Source organism: Rhyacophila brunnea, unplaced genomic scaffold, assembly GCF_057557595.1.
Source record: "Rhyacophila brunnea isolate RB1 unplaced genomic scaffold, BYU_Rbru_1.0 scaffold_13, whole genome shotgun sequence".
Lineage (NCBI taxonomy): Eukaryota > Metazoa > Arthropoda > Insecta > Trichoptera > Rhyacophilidae > Rhyacophila > Rhyacophila brunnea.
In genome coordinates this window covers 29785603-29802093 of record NW_028232785.1, presented here as the reverse complement: position 1 = coordinate 29802093, position 16491 = coordinate 29785603, and the positions used below count along the sequence as shown (strand labels likewise).

The 16491-nt window shown below is 33.9% G+C and overlaps 2 protein-coding genes across 3 annotated transcripts in view; both read left to right on the top strand.

The window, feature by feature from the left end:
- Nucleotides 1-16491, top strand: part of LOC147077210 (uncharacterized) — a 332131-nt gene that overhangs the window by 18999 nt on the left and 296641 nt on the right. The window lies entirely within an intron of this gene.
- LOC147077223 (uncharacterized) lies at nucleotides 143-8933 on the top strand. Of its 2 annotated transcripts, XM_085941464.1 has the most exons (4): nucleotides 143-345; nucleotides 2703-2834; nucleotides 5400-5552; nucleotides 6568-8933. In XM_085941464.1, exons 1-4 carry the CDS (start codon nucleotides 217-219, stop codon nucleotides 7699-7701), a joined length of 1548 nt encoding a protein of 515 aa, XP_085797590.1. In that variant the 5' UTR covers nucleotides 143-216; the 3' UTR covers nucleotides 7702-8933. The 2 variants fall into 2 exon arrangements, with proteins under 2 accessions (XP_085797590.1, XP_085797592.1); XM_085941466.1 differs by lacking the exons at nucleotides 5400-5552; nucleotides 6568-8933 and adding an exon at nucleotides 3860-4422 and having other exon boundaries at nucleotides 165-345.

The window sequence follows — 16491 nt, the reverse complement described above, 5'->3', positions numbered from 1 at the left end:
GGAAATTGCAATTATTTTTAGTTAATATACATTTGATATTATTTATTTAATAAATGGCACTTGCCTGGAACAAACTTCATCTTACTAAATATATCTGATATTAAATTATTATATTTTTGCACGGCATCCTATAATTCTCTTTATAACGGCAACACTTTTCTAAAGCTCAATAACACACGTTGCTATCCAACATATTTGTCATTTAAATACACAAATATGGACATTAAACAAGAGTTGGACAGTGGAAAATCAGATTCACAGGAGAGGTCTTGGGCTGAAGTACCAATAGTAAATCCAAATCTTGTAAAACAAGAGAATACCGATGATTCCAGATACAATTTTGAGGTTAGTTTTTTTTTTTACAACAAATCTCCTACGACTTAAATCGTTTACATGCATTACAGTTCGGCAGAATGGCGATAATAAACGTAAGTAATTATATATGATAATATACTAAGACGACAGATTATGTTTAGTAAATGATTTTTCACCATACAATTTGACAACTGTCATTTTTAAGTGACCATTTTAAAACTGTGTAATAAATACTGCGTTGTTTATTTACGTTGCCGAAATTCAATATTGGGTGTTGTGATGAGGTTAGAAATTCGCATGGCTTGATAAATGAACAGATTCATAAAATAGAATAAAAGAATCGTAATTGCAAGGAGTGCTTTTCTCCAAATGAGACACCTTTGCAATCTAGACCTTAATATAGGTCTTAGAATGTGTATGGTTGGCTGTAATGATGTCCCAATCATTTTCTATGTTATGGAGATATGGGTGTCCAGGATATGTCAAGGAGAGTTGAAGTTTTTTAGATATGGCTGTATAGACCAGAGCGTTGGAGCGGAGCTCGGAGCAGGATCACGGAGTACTGGAGCGATGGGATTTTACCCGGAGCAGGAGCGGAGCCGGAGCACTGAAAAATTGTAGTGCTCCATTTCTCCGAATGTTTTTTTTTATTATTAAAGTTTCGTCCTAAAATCTAATGAAAATAGTATTATTTAACACTTTGCAACACTGGAATGATTTGAAATATAACAACACTGCTGAGTGATAAATAACATCACTTTTTTGACAGAAGAGTCAAGTAATGAAAGACGATTTGCTGTAACTAATTTTGTTTAATAGAATTAATAATGAAAATGGCGATTATGTATTTACCCGGACCGGACCAGACCCTGGAGCGGAGCCGGAACAAGTATTAGGTCCCGGAGCGGAGGAACTCAAAAAAGGGTCCGCTCCAACGATCTGGTATAGACACATGCTCCAAATTCCTTGAACTGACTGGTTGAAAAATGACGACGTCCTCAAACGACTGAGAAAAAGGACCTAGAAGTTTTACGTAGTATCAAAACCAGATAACTACAGTACTTCAGCCACATTGTGAGAGGACAAACTACAGTTTTCCCCAACTTGTCGCCCAAAGAAAGATTAATGGTAAATGTAGCGATTATGTCATGTAAATTGTACGTAGGTATATCACAGTTTCACCGTTCGCTGTATTATTCGAAAAAAGCATTGAAATAAGCATACCTACACATTATTTTTACAGCATTTAAAACATTAATATTCCAATTGTATTATATTCAATACGATCATTAATTTGACTCTGATTGGTACCTATCAAATATCTGATAATAATCCTATCATTATAATCAAATATTTGACAGGTACGACTTAATACTTATGAGTATCGACCAGAATATCATAATATACATTCTTCGATATAATTGTTTTTCTTGTTTACTTACCTAACTATTTTCTTCTACTGTCCCCCCAGTCTCGTTCCTAGACAAAATGCCGCCCCATTTTTATACAGCATTTTTTTTATCATTCGTGCACGTATCGATTCTGGTGACCGTGGACGTCGAAGGGCAACGGAAGTAAACTAGACATCGTGAACTCGACAAAAAACTTACAGTTCTGTTAAACCTTTTATGTAAATTAATACATTTTGTTTCCAACCAGTGAGCTAATTTTTTTAATCGAAAGATATTTTCGTTATTACTAAGTTTAGGTGGGTAGCTATTTCTTTATATAGCAAATGATTCTCCTCGATTTGCCGCCCTTCGAGTAACTGCCGCCCCCAATCAACGCTTAATCTGCCTACCCCCATGGGACGTCACTGTTTCCCCTGTAATCCATGATTTTTTTTTATTACGTTTCTATAATTCTGATACAACATCTCACGGTGAACGGCCGACTGCATACGTACAATTTTCTGGACATGAAATGTAGAAAAGACTGATACCGAATTTCGTGCCTTATGAACCTCTGTTATAAGTATGAGTACAGAACCACAGTACTATTTCGGGTAGTAGGTAGTTATCAGAAAGAAATACGATACCCAGCAGGAATTGAACTTGCAACTTTCGGGATTCGCGCCCATGCAGATCGACCACAATGCGATAAGTATCCTACCGATTTGAAATACAAAAACCGATTGCCAATAGTAAGTCAATTTGGTAAGCGCTTCAGAGAGTATTGTGAGAGTCATTAGTTTAAATTTGACGCAATTAGATAGACTACCAATAGCATTGTTGTTGATGTACATCGGCGCGAATTCCGAGAGACGCTGGTTCTATTCTTGTTGAGTGTCTTTTTTTTTTTTTTTTAGAAGATTTTTTCTATGGGTTAAGCATTTTTAGAATTGTGTTTTTATTATGTGAATGTACCGTATATGATATGTGTTTCAGTGTCATGCACCTGCTCTTTATGATATTAAGCCTGAGATTAACTTTCGCCATGTCCACGTCAAGCGCGAGGCTATTGAAGACGAAGATCCTCAACCAGGATGCTCTTATTCAGATTATAGACCAGTTCATCAGGTACACTCAATCATAAATATACATCTTGTAATATTACATTCTTGTCTACTCTTGACTTCCATCTGATTTGGGGAAATTCGGCCGCGAGAAACTCACGTCTAATTGTGAATTCGCTAGAGGAGCTTCCTGGCTTTTAGTTTCCACGCAAATATAGCGTTTGTCTGAACCGAATCCGTATATCTATCTATATATCGCGAATAATGTCGAGGATCCCAGGTCAGGATTCGAACCTGGGTCTGGCAAGTACACATATTGTTTTTCAATTTGTGTATAAGTCAGAGTATGGACCTAATAGGTTGAGCAAGTGGCTGACATCCATTTCTCGTAAAAATAAAATCTGTTAATACAAACCTCCACTCTGTGGAGGCGCGTATGATCCTATTAGGATCGGACATGGTCAAAAGAAAAAGAAGAAGAACCGAATCCCGTGTGGGCATTCAAATCGGGCTATTTTCTAAATGATTAACACGGTGATACGTTTTAACGATGATTCCATAAACAAGGCGATATCTACAATATTTGTTAGCACAGTCTCGTTGAGTATCACAGAATCTCTAATTGGACCTTTTTATCCAATTAAAGTTTGTAATGGGGTCCATTTAGAATCAAATAAGACGTGTTAACTGTGATACTCAACGACATTTGAAAGCTCGCGGTGACAATGGGTGGCTGTGTTAGAAAATATCACGCCTGGCAGTTATAATAAACTGGGCTCTCGTGGTGCAGTGCGTAATGCCCCGGTCTTTCATCCGGGAGTTCCGGGTTTGTTGCCAGGTGAGGACACAGCATATTTTGGTTATTTTCTCAAAGCCTGGGTGTTTGTGATTGTTTCACTTATATTATTAAATAAACTCTGTTTCACTACAGTACTATCATTTGGCTCCTTGGTCTGTTGTAGTGTTATACGAAATATAATATTATATACTTAGGTGTTTAGTTTTATAAAAAAAAATGCCTTGATACGACTTTATCATAATTTATCTCTTTTTTATTGATTTTGGAGTAAAGTGATTTATTTATTTTAGAATACAAAACATTGTGGACATAACAAATCCAAATCCAAGACGTACACAACATGAGATTTACATTATAAGTCAAACATTATCCTCACAAGAGAGAAGAAGAGAATATAGAAGAGAAAAAAAAATATATATAATAACAATAATATTAATAATAATAACAATAAAAAAACAAAACATACTTAAGTACAATTTAATACAAAAAAAAATAATTTTTGAAAACAAAAAATATACAATTTTATACAAAAAATACAGTTTCAAAAACAAAATGCAAATTACATCATTGAAAATATTTATGTCTTTAGGGAGCGCATTAACTAATCTTGCACACCTCGCTAATGGTGCCTAATAGGCTTGATACGAGGAAACGGTTCCAATCCAGAATGTGAAGTGATATGTTAGAATATGCCCATCAGGCGTGCTTGATTATATTATGATGCATAAGGTGGTAGTGGAGTCGAAAGAGTCTTAAACTTTGCGAGTGCAGTGATCTTCAGATACAATAATTTTAGCCATACATCAGGCCAAACCAGAATCTATTGCGTTGATTGATACCTTGTCGTTTCCTTTGTAACCCTTTAAATTACTGAACATAAATAATTTGAAAACATCTCATGCATGTTTTTTATTCACTATAAAGAATAGGACACCCTTAACTTTGATTTAATATACAAAAACCGATTGCTAATATTGTAACCTCAATTTAATAAGCATTTCATTTAACTTACATAATTTTGAGAAAATATATTAAACCAATAGAAAAAATCTTTTTTGAAAAAGGTAAGCCACCTGGCTGGAATCGAACCAGCATCTCTTGGGTTTATGTCCGCGCATTATCCTCTATGCTACAAGGCGACGTACTAATTGCGACAAATTTCAACTATTGGCCTTTTTAATACCTGCTCTTCAGCGTTCTTCGAAATCAAACTACTTTGGCAATCGGTTTTTGTTTATTAAATCAAAGTAGGTACCTACTACTTTAATTACTAACCGACGTCACGGCTTCACCAATATTTCATTTAAGAGCTACTAGTTAAAATCCTCGTAATTAAGTAGGATGGCCGTTACTTAACTGGAAAAGCACACTCGTGCTAATCCAGTGGCTACGGGTTCATGTCCCGTCGGGTGTCGTTTTTGTTTCTAAAACAGATTTTTCTAATGAGTATAATATTGCATGGTATGTTTAAAATTATGTATATTTCTATATGTAGAATGTTTATAAATCTTGTGAATTATTCGTTGAATAAAAGAAATAGCTTATTAAAGAATTAGCAAGTGGCAAGTACGTTATACAAATTAAATATTTCGAGTAATCCGTAGCGTCAGTTGGTAATTAAAGCATTTAATTGAACTTGATTGGATATACAAAAATCGATAGCCAACATTGTAACTTAATTTGATAAGTATTTCATGTAAGAACTACTAGTTCAATCGTCGTAATTAAGCGGTATGCCCGTTTCTTTGTCAACAAAATATATAACTTATTTATTTTTATACTACGAGTATCATATGATTATGATATATGTTATTGTTTTGTTTATTTCAGAATTCAGCAATAGATTTATCTAAAATGAAAATTGAAAAGGATTATCAAGATCTTGACGACAAAGAATCGTTTAGTGAAGACTCAATGGACCAAATCAATTACGATAATCCTCAAAACGTGTGTTCTGATCCACAATACAGGACTGAAAATCAGGTACATTCAATTATTATATGTGTATTTGACAGACCCAGAAACCCAGAATTCGAACCTGGGCCCCACAACGTTATAGGCAGAAGCCATTGTATGTATTGTCGTATTATTTTTTGTCTTGTATTATTGATTTTTGGTTTGGTTTGATTTGTTTGGTATTATTGATTATTGGTTTTGTATTTATAATGAATAAAGTTAGGCAGAATTTCGTTATATGAACTGTTATATCAAACGCAAGACAGGACACGCATGTTCGGCTATATTTAGCTCAAGATTAATCCGGATAATTTCGTTCTTTCTCGGTTATCTTCTATGCGATCGTGGCAGACGGTTGACCTGAGTATGTGCCTATGTAATTCGAGCTTTAATGGAGACAATATTGGCGCCAATTTGATGTTTTCAAAAGATGAAGTTACTTAATTATAAATATATCATTTTATGGTGTAAGTTATATGGAGTCCGATATAACTTTTAAAAATCATTTGGTTTGGTAAAATATAAAGTAATGATCAGTTTGGTAGGTATGAGGTGTATGAGTAAGTAAAAAACATATAATGGCCCATGGCCCTCCATCTTCCAAATATCTTGAAGAGTAATATATTATTTAGCTCCAGTTTTAGTATACCTATTTTTATTTTATCAGTTACTTCTATCATAGTCTCTTTAACTTTGTCATTTTGTAAAAAAAAAAAAAGAAGCTAAAAAACACAAAAACCTATATTTGACATCTTTTCTTGATTCCACTGATACACAAAATTAACTTAAAATATAAATAAATAATAGAATAATTCAATATCTATAAATATTTAAAGGACTTATTTAAAATAAATTAATAATAAATTAGTTATGTCAATTTTAGTAATCAGTGAGCCTTTTTAAGTGATCCTCAAAAATTCACTCGGTCTCCAATGGGTTAAGTAATAGATTGATGGTAGTTTGTATATTAGTCGAACTCCATGCCGTTATATATATTATTTCATTAATTCAAATTCTTATTACAGTCTTTATCTCTTTGTAGATTCCTTCACAGGCATGTTTAACAGGACGTCATGAAAGTCACTCGACCAGCACGAGTTACAATAATTTTAACGAAGGAGACGGTAGAATCATAAAGATAGAATCTTTACCCGAAGAAATCCAAGATAAGACGTTGAAACATTTAGATGACCACCAAAATATCATACAAGAATTGCAGACCCAAGATTTACCAAAGGTGGTTCGTATTAAATTAAGAAAAATAATACATTTTCCTCGTAATTTTATTTGCAGTAATTGTTATGCAGTATTCGATTCCGAAAATACATTAAAACAACATAATACTTCTTGCTTGAAATCTGGAAAATTAAAAACACCTAATGTGGCAGATATAGATAAACCATATCAATGCGGAGTGTGCTTATCTAAATTTGCACAGCTCCGTTACCTCAAAACGCATGAAATGAGACATACTGGCAAAAAAGTGTATCAATGTCCTGTATGTCCCTTCAAATGCATGGGTCGCAGTATTCTCAAAATACATAAAATGATACATGCTGGCGAAAAACCATATCATTGTGAAGTTTGTTCATATAAATGTTCGAAACTAGGCGACCTAAATAGACATAACATGATACATACAAGTGAGAAACCATATCAATGCCATGTATGCTCGTTTAAAAGTACGCAACGCAGTAATCTCAAAAAACACATAACGATACACACTGATGAAAAACCATTTCAATGCGATATTTGTTTTGATAAATTCTCGCGGCTCAGCTATATGAAATCACATAAAATGAAACATACCAAAGAGAAGCCATATCAGTGTGATGTTTGCCCATCTAAATTTTCGCACCGCGGCAATCTTAAAAAACATAAAATGAAACACACTGGAGAAAAACCTCATCAATGCGACGTGTGCTCCTATAGATGTTCGCGGCGCGGTGAACTAAAAATACATAAAATGATGCATACGGGTGAAAAACCATATCAATGCAATGTATGCTCATTTAAATGCTCGCGCATTAGTAATCTTCATAAACATAACATGACACATACTGGTGAAAAACCGTTCCAATGCGATGTATGCTCATATAAGTTCTCGCGGGCTGATCATTTAAAAAATCACAAAATATTACACAATGGTGAAAAGAAATCCACGGAACCAAATTAGTTAAATGTTTGTACAAACAACGTTTGTTTAGATATAATATGTTAGTATTATTTATATTTGAATAAATCTTGTATCTATGTTTCGTGGGGTCTCGACACATGTTATGGTCTAATTGCAATTTGACAGTTTGACATGCTCTGTAAATTCAGGCATAATGCTTACTTTTTTATGTTATATTTCCATGTTCTATGTATTGGATGACCTTATTTTTTTTAGTATACAAATATATATACATAATCCATTGTTAACTCTTAATACATAATTTATCGACTTTCTAACTCTTGGTAGCATCCCCGTGGTTCATTTTTATCTATTTACTTATATTTAGACCAGAGGTAGTCAACCTTTTTATACCTGCCGCCCACCGATTCCATAGTAATGGTTATTTATAAAGTAAAGAAGTAACTTTACCTTATAAAATGTATAAAGCAGAGTTACAGCAAGTTAAAGCGTATAATAATAATTACTTACCAAATACTTTGTGTCAGACTTTCGCTAAGTTTGGCAGAATAAATCTTTATAAAACAACTTACTGTAGTTAAATCTATCTTTTTATTTATAGTATATTTTCTTTTGTCAAATAGTATATTTTCTGGAATTTAAATTGTTACGGGGAATTTTATGAAAACATAATGAAAATGTTTTTAAAACCCCTGCTGCCCACCATGAAAGCTGGAACGCCCACTAGTGGGCGGTAGGGACCAGGTTGACTACCCCTGTTTTAGACATTCCATATCCAAAGATAATAATATACACTTATACCAATGCGGCTAACAGGCAGCAGCCAGCTGTCTTACTAGATTGTATCCAGCATAGCGTCGCTGTGAGTTAGTGGTAGATTTTAATATAATTATGGAATTAATATACTTTATAATAAAGATTCGGATTGACTTGGGATGGCAGCATGGTTTTTGCTTTTCTATGGTCGTTCGTTCTAATATCAGTGTTAATTAATCGTGATGAAGTGATTTAAGCAGAGCCAGAAATTCATGTCTTTTTAACATAAGAACTTCGCAATCCTATACGTTAGACGGGCTGACTTATCTTTCAACCCAAATAACAAAAGCAAGCATCTGAATCAAAATGTACCTTTTAGCGCGTTGTAATCTCGAACCTCTAAAAATAATTTAATAAAAATTCCATAAGCATGTATATTTATTATTACGAGTGTCATAGAAATGTACTTTATCAATTCTGTAAATATTATTGCCGAAATAAATGTGTTTGGTCTGATTCGACTTTAAATCAAATAGCCATTACCCATAATTATGTCTGCTTTCACTAGGTATGGTTTTTAATCCTGGCATTAAGATTTTCAATTTAAATGGAGCTGTAAATAATCTACGTGGTCGCGGCTATGACGTAGGTATATTGATTGGGTCAGAACCGTTTCCTTGTGTTAAGTTTATCAGGTGTCATTAGCGAAGAGTGCAAGATCATTCAATGCGCTCCCCAAAGCATAGACATTTTTTATTTTATTTATTAAGGAAACAAACAGTTACAAATTGATTACTAAAATTTAAAATATAATAATGAAAAGTTATTGCAACCAGCAAAGTTTCCATGTATACACTATAATATAGTTAAGCCTAACAAGATAGAGAGTGAGAATAACATAAATATAAAGAAATGACATAAGAAAATTACATGAGAAAAATGAGGAAGAATAATGATTAATTATATATAAATATACCAAAAAAAAGTAACATAAAAAAATATATAGGTATAAGTACTTATATCTATTTATACAAAATTTTGGAGATAGCGCGTTTAAAAGAAATAGGTGTATTATTAAAAGGATCAACGGTGGAGAAATACATATAATAATTTCAACAAGAACGCCGAATAAAAGAATTTTGTGCATAATTAGAATCGCTACGACTGACTTGGTACAAAGTTTGGTTTCGCGTAAATCTTGATGGACAATGGAAACCCACCCTTTCGAGTAGATTTGGCGAGTCGACAAAACCATTGATAATTTTAAAAAGAAAATATTTATCAGATATAGAACGTCGACTATCCAAAGATGGTACCATAAAAGTTGCAGTCGTCGAAATAGAATAAGATAAATCATAACAGTAAGCTTTAAAATTGACGTGCTTACAAAACCGCTTTTGTACCGCTTCAAGGCGATTTGTGTATATAACATACACAAATCGACATGCTCAGTGTGCTGTGCATTTTGTTTTTGAATGTTTTTTATTTTCTTCTCTTTTCATGATCATAATATAACAGGATGCTCAAAAATCATTCAGTATGGAATTTGAGTAGAGGGAGGATTTTTGAGTAAAAAAGAAAAAAAATGGGTTGAAACTTTCATATCTTCCCAAAGGGTTTATTAGTTTTAACAAAAACCATTAAGAGCATTTGTAATAAGCTAAATTATACTTATGTTAATACTTCTAAAATCTACTGTTTCTTCTTCTTGTAGTTAACTAGATCAGGCATGCCAAACTTTAAGTGTATGATGTGATCTACTATCTAGTTTCAAAGCTGGCAGTGGATCACCACTCTTTTACTATAATTATTTAACCTCAATGTAAATATTAGGTAGGCAGGACATAGAAACGCTATGATTAAACACGACCTATTTTCACAATCCCTAAAAAAACTCTGTTTTCTGTTTTCCTACTGTGAAAATATACAACTACGATACAGTAAGGGGGGTTCGCTTCACTTCTGCAGAAGACTGTCATTGATGCAATAAGAATGAAGTAATACGATGAGTTCGCTCGGTTTTTCATGGTTAAACAACTTTTAGATAAGCTATTCCTTTAAGAGCGTACACAAGTGAAACGGCAAATAATTTTCAACTGTATGTGGAATGAAATTACGGCCGCGATACCATTCGGAGAGCGATAGTCGAAATGTTTGCACGTCGGTTCGTTTTGTCATGGCGTCAGATGAAAATATTCTTAAATCATGTAAAGATGACTAAAAAACTTTACGTATGTACTTGAAAAAGAAAACATGTCAATAAATATACTATTATTATTACGAATATAATAATAAACATAACATAAAAAGGACGCAGTTTGAACTTTTATGACAAATTATATTTCGTTCGGCTTGCGTAATTTGCACCCGCGACCCGCAATCCGTGCATCGCCTACTCACGATCTTTTTGACCATGCCTCAGCTTAGGTATAGCCTTAATGCTTCCAATGCAAAATGTTCTATTTAATATATAATTATAACCAAAATATGTAGCGTAAAAGGCAGTGACAACCGGACGTTTCCTATCGCAAATCGCTCTGGTGATGCATAAGATAGCATTTCGTATCCCTGTAGGACAGCCGTAAGGGTTTTGTCACTGTGGCCGGCTACCCCTTACCCCTCAGCATTGCTACAAAAGTAATCAACGCGCTGCAGGTCTAGCCTGGCGGGAGGCGCGAGGGTTAGCGATGGACCGAGGGAAGTGGCGTAAAATTGTGCTTGCCGTATGCCCCAATGCTGGGGCCTTTTGAATATGTCATTGTTATTTTTGAAAGTTTTCGTGTATTTCGTTTTTGAATTCTAGATTTCCGCTTATAGGAAAAAATAATGTGAAATTTTCATGTTAAATAAATATGTCACAGATTTTTAGGTATTAGTTAAATAGAATTTTCTTCAAATATTATTCATCACCAGTGTGACGTGTCAGTTTATGCCTTTTAAGACTAGCAAGATAAGAGCATTTGAACGAGCAAACATCACATTGAAATGGTTTTTCGCCACTGTGAGTTTTTTTATGCGTTTTTAGGTTACTGAGCTGCGAGAACTTAAACGAACAAACATCACATTGGTATGGTTTTTCACCAGTATGTGTCATTTTATGTGATTTAAAACCACTATGTGTATTAAATGTAATTGAGCACACGTTGCATTGATAAGGTTTGATACTGGAATGTATCTTTTGATGCGTTTTAAGATTACTGCGATGTGACGTTTTAAATAAGCAAATATCACATCCATATTGTTTTTCACTATTGTGTATTATTTTATGTTTTTTGAGACCACTGGAAGTTGTAAACTTAAATGAGCAATCATTGCATTTGTATGGTTTATCACCAGTATGTTGCATTTTATGTGTTTTAAGATGACGGACCTGCGAGCATTTAAATGAGCAAATGTCGCATTGATATGGTTTTTCGCCTGTATGTGTCATTTGATGTATTTTTAAATTACCGATCTGCGTGAATTTTAATGGGCATATCTCGCAATGGTATGGTTTTTCGCCAGTATGAGTCATTTTGTGGTTCTTGAGAACGTAGCTATAACTGCATTTAAATGAACAAACGTCACATTGATACGGTTTTTCTCCAGTATGTGTCATTTTGTGTCTTTTAAGATTATTGATTTGGGAAAAATTATGTGAGCAAACATTACATTGATATGTCGTTTTAGCAGTATCTGTCAATTTACGAATCTTCAAGTTTATAGACTTCCCACAAATGGCATTGTGACTTTTTAGTTTACGTTGGGATCCGTAAATTGCGTAACAAAAATTGCAAATAAAATAACGTGGAAAATCTATTATTTTTTTCATGTGAATACGAACCACTTTTGGCAAATATATTGTTTGGAATTCTTTTTTGATGCTTAGTTCGTCTATAATTATTTGTGAATGATCCACTGTCTTACACTGGATTCCTTTAATTGAAGATTCCTTATAAAAATTATCATCTTCTTTATTAAATTTATCAACCTTTATTCTGGTTAGTTGACTTTCATATTTAATTTGACGTCCTGTGTACAATGGTTGTGTAGAAATCTAAAATAATAGAATTGTTAAATTTAATGACACTGAAATAAATAATAGGACACTACTTAATTAAGTATATTTTTTATTTTTTGACCGACCCTAAGATTTCATTATGGGCTTACACGGAGTAGAAGTTTTTAACAGATTTTGTTTTTACGATTATTGTATTTGTCATGCCTAGGCCATACCAAGATGGTTACATGTAAATTGTACGTATTACATTTCACTGTAGCACAGTTCGCCGTGAGCTTTCTTGTCGGAAAGAGATGACCGTGTACTATACGATCTCCAATATTATTAGATTCAATATGAGCAATAATTAAAATTTCAAAGCAAAATTTGTTTGCTGCTTGCTTCATGTAAACCGACAAGGACCGTGTTTTATTTAGATATGCAATTTACGTCAGTACTATACGACCCAAAGAGGTTGGACGGTCTTAAATATACGGCCATATATTTTCGATACAACATTTCACGGTGAAGTGTGATAAGGCGAACTGCATACGAGGTTTCCGGACGTGCATATACTTTGATTTCAAATACGCCGTCTGCTTTAGACATGATTTTTAATTGAATTTTAAAAATTAATCAATACCGTCCTGCAATTAGTTGTATTTTTAGTTTAATGAAAACATATAAGTATAAGTGATAAAGATTAGTTTACAGTATTTATCTCGGATATCCACATTTTAACTCTACCCTTCACCAGTTATTTGGTACAATTAATTGCAGTGACGTCCCGTGATGGTAGGTAGATTGAGCGTTGCTTGGGGGCGGCAGTTACTTGAAGGGCGGCAAATCGAGCAGAATCATTTGGAATATATTATATAAATAGCTATAATTATTTTAAAAAATTCAGCTCCCTGGTTTTGTCGGGTTCGCGATGTCTAGTTTACTTCCGTTGCCCTTCGACGTCCTTGGTGACCAGAAACGACACGTGCGAATTTGAGCATAATTACAATCTGAGCTATTAACCGGTACGCACGGCGTTGGTACGTTGGTCGTCGAAATTAAAGATGAACCCTCCTCTTACAGAGCGTCCCATCTACCACATTGGGTCCACGATGTTGGTCTGTATCGAAGCGTCACGCCGTCATTGATTATCGATTTAATAATGCTTAAACCTTTGCGATCTCAAACTAAACATATTATTACATATATTAGAACATATTTCTTAGATATTGGAGTCATCAAAGGATGATAAAAAATACGGTATGAAAATGGGGCGGCATTTTGGCGCTGCCTAGGGGCGGAATTTTGTCTAGGGACGTCACTGATTAATTGCAATGCGAATGGTCACAAAAACAAAATAGTTGCATCCCTTACTCGCCTTACTGTATACGACGATCGGTCAAATTAATGAGAGAGACAAGATCAAGAAGTTGACTGAATAGGGAGATATAAGACGTAATGCAAGTTGTTCACAAATCTTTTCTAATACAAGACGTCACCCGGAGAAAAAGCAACGTCATATCATTATACAGTTGAATTTACCTGATGTATTGGTCTACACTCTGAATATGAGCATCCAGGTTTAGGATCTTCAACATAGAATGGATGCTTTGTATCATCAAGAAACTCGCGCTTGATGTCACATGATTGAAGTTCAGACTTCGGTTTTACATCTACGAGGCCCGTGGGATACTGAAAGCCTGTAGCGTGCGGTGACTTGTTCTTATAGAAATCTTTCTGAAAAAATTAGTCACACATTTATAATATAATACCTACTAATATTTATGACTGACAAAGTTTATTGTGCACTATTTATGTCGGATCTTAACAGCCTACCTCCACCCTTCGCCACTGTTTGATTGATTGTTTCTGGGAATGCTCTCAACTACTCTCATATATACCTATTTAATAACACAATAAACATATTATGTTACCTACATTGATTATATAGCTAAGTACTTAAAATAGGTACCTACTTACCTAAATCAAACCTTTAAAATTGCTTGCTTCAATTTATTTTTAACCATTTTATGAGAACAAAGCTAAATTGTTAGGTTCACCTGCCTATTTTACTAGGTATTTTAAACTATAAATGCTACAAAAATCTTTATATAATGATGTTTATTTCATAAACTAAGGATGGGAGTAGGTATATTTACGACAATATTCGCAAACAACGATGGTTTCAAGCAGTGATGGCGAACCTATGGCACGCGAATGTTATATTTTGAAGAGAAAAAATACTAATATAAGTAATAGATTAATACAAAAATTACAAATAAACACTTTTCAATATAATTTATAAAAATAAAAATAACGACAACATAGCCACCCGTATTATCTTTATTTTTTTATATTATTTTTACCAGTTATATTTACCAATCGATGCGCAAACGGAAATGACGAAACTCAACATAAAATGACAGATCGCATTGCGTAAAAAATACAGATTAATAACAATAAGCATTGTTTAATGTAAATATATAATTGCACAAATCAGTTCTAAGGTTTTATGCATTACACATAATATTATCCAGCTGAAATCATCCTCTGATTTTGATCTATTTCGTCACTGTTCTGGCAGAAAACACTAATTCGAAAAAATGACATATTGAGTTAGTACCAAAATGTTCCTTATTTCAAACTTTACCGTCTGGAAACCTTCTTAATAAATAAACAGTTTTTATTTTAAAGTCACCCTTTTTACGATTACTTAATAAACTGACATGATAGACGATTATTTCAAACATTTTAACATCTTCAAAGTCAAATTACTCAAAACTAGTATTCTCCAGTTAGTGTGTTCTGCCAGAACAGAGACGATAATGCTTGAGACCACTATAACGAGTGAATGCCTCATCTGATCGCAGTAATTCTGATGTCAATTTGTGCGTAAACAACCAAGCTAAGTAATACAGTAACAAACAATTGAATTTCATTGCTACCCAAAAAATGGCTGTACCAAATAAGAAAATAAAACTTGGTGGAGCTAGTAGTAGTAATTCTGCCAGAAAGTGAAAATGGAAAACCGTTCAGTTATGGGGAATATAATATAAAAAGCGTGATTAAAATGCTCACGTGATATTTAAAAAAAAATGAAAACAATAAAAAATAATATTTAAAGAATAAACGATATGCCTTCGCCTAGAAACACGGTTAAAAATAGAATCTCAAGAACTCATTGTAATTTTAGCCTTTTTTCGCCAACACTGGTTTAAAGTAATTACGAGGAGATCTGAGGCACTGGCGTGTTTGGGGTCAACATTGTGATTTCATTCATTTATTATGTCGATACTTTCTAAGGAATAGGCCGCATCGTCCGCTTAAGGCGAACTTCAGCTGAGGCATGGTCTAAAAAGATCGTGACTACGCGACGCGCAGATTGTGCACGAACAAAACATAATTTGTCATGAAAATTGAACATGCGTGCATTTAATTTTATGTTTATTGTTATATTAGTAATAATAATAATATATATTCATTGACAAGTTTTCTTTTTTGAATGCGTAACGTTTTTTAGGCATCTTTACACGATTTAAGAACATATTCCTCCGACGCCATCACAAAACAAATTGACATCCTCACAGCTCGACTCTCGCTGTCCGATTGGCAACGAGTGCGAAATTAGGTTCTACCTAGTGTTGAAAATTATATGCCGTTTAACTGAAGTATGCTCCTAATGAAAAACTGCCACTGCGTTCAAAATTTGTAATGATAGAACTCATTCCTTATTCTGCCTGCCCTAAGCAACGCATGACCTGTCTTCCTCCACGTGCTGTCACTGTGTATTACGATAAAAACCAGAACATACAAAAACGGTTTTACAGCAAAACTAACCTCCATAGAAATGTTGTCTTTCTCCTGTTTTACGTAAATATGACCATCTGGGACTGTTGAATGCTGTGTGGGTACATCAACCCTGATAGGGGTCGGTTGATTTTTGTCAATATGATTCTTGTCATCTTTTGATTCACGTTTTATATCCATTTTGCGTTTAAAACAGATCTTCATGTCAAATGACTCGGTGAACTGCTTGTCACTTTCATATGATACGTTCAGTATTGCCATTGAAGAAAATCACTATTAGCAATAAA

Excerpts from the sequence above, each read along its gene's own strand:
- LOC147077223 (XM_085941464.1), top strand. The coding sequence starts at position 217 with ATGGACATTAAACAAGAGTTGGACAGTGGAAAATCAGATTCACAGGAG. Across the intron at positions 346-2,702 it reads ATTCCAGATACAATTTTGAG|TGTCATGCACCTGCTCTTTA; the intron begins GTTAGTTTTTTT and ends TATGTGTTTCAG. Across the intron at positions 5,553-6,567 it reads AATACAGGACTGAAAATCAG|ATTCCTTCACAGGCATGTTT; the intron begins GTACATTCAATT and ends ATCTCTTTGTAG.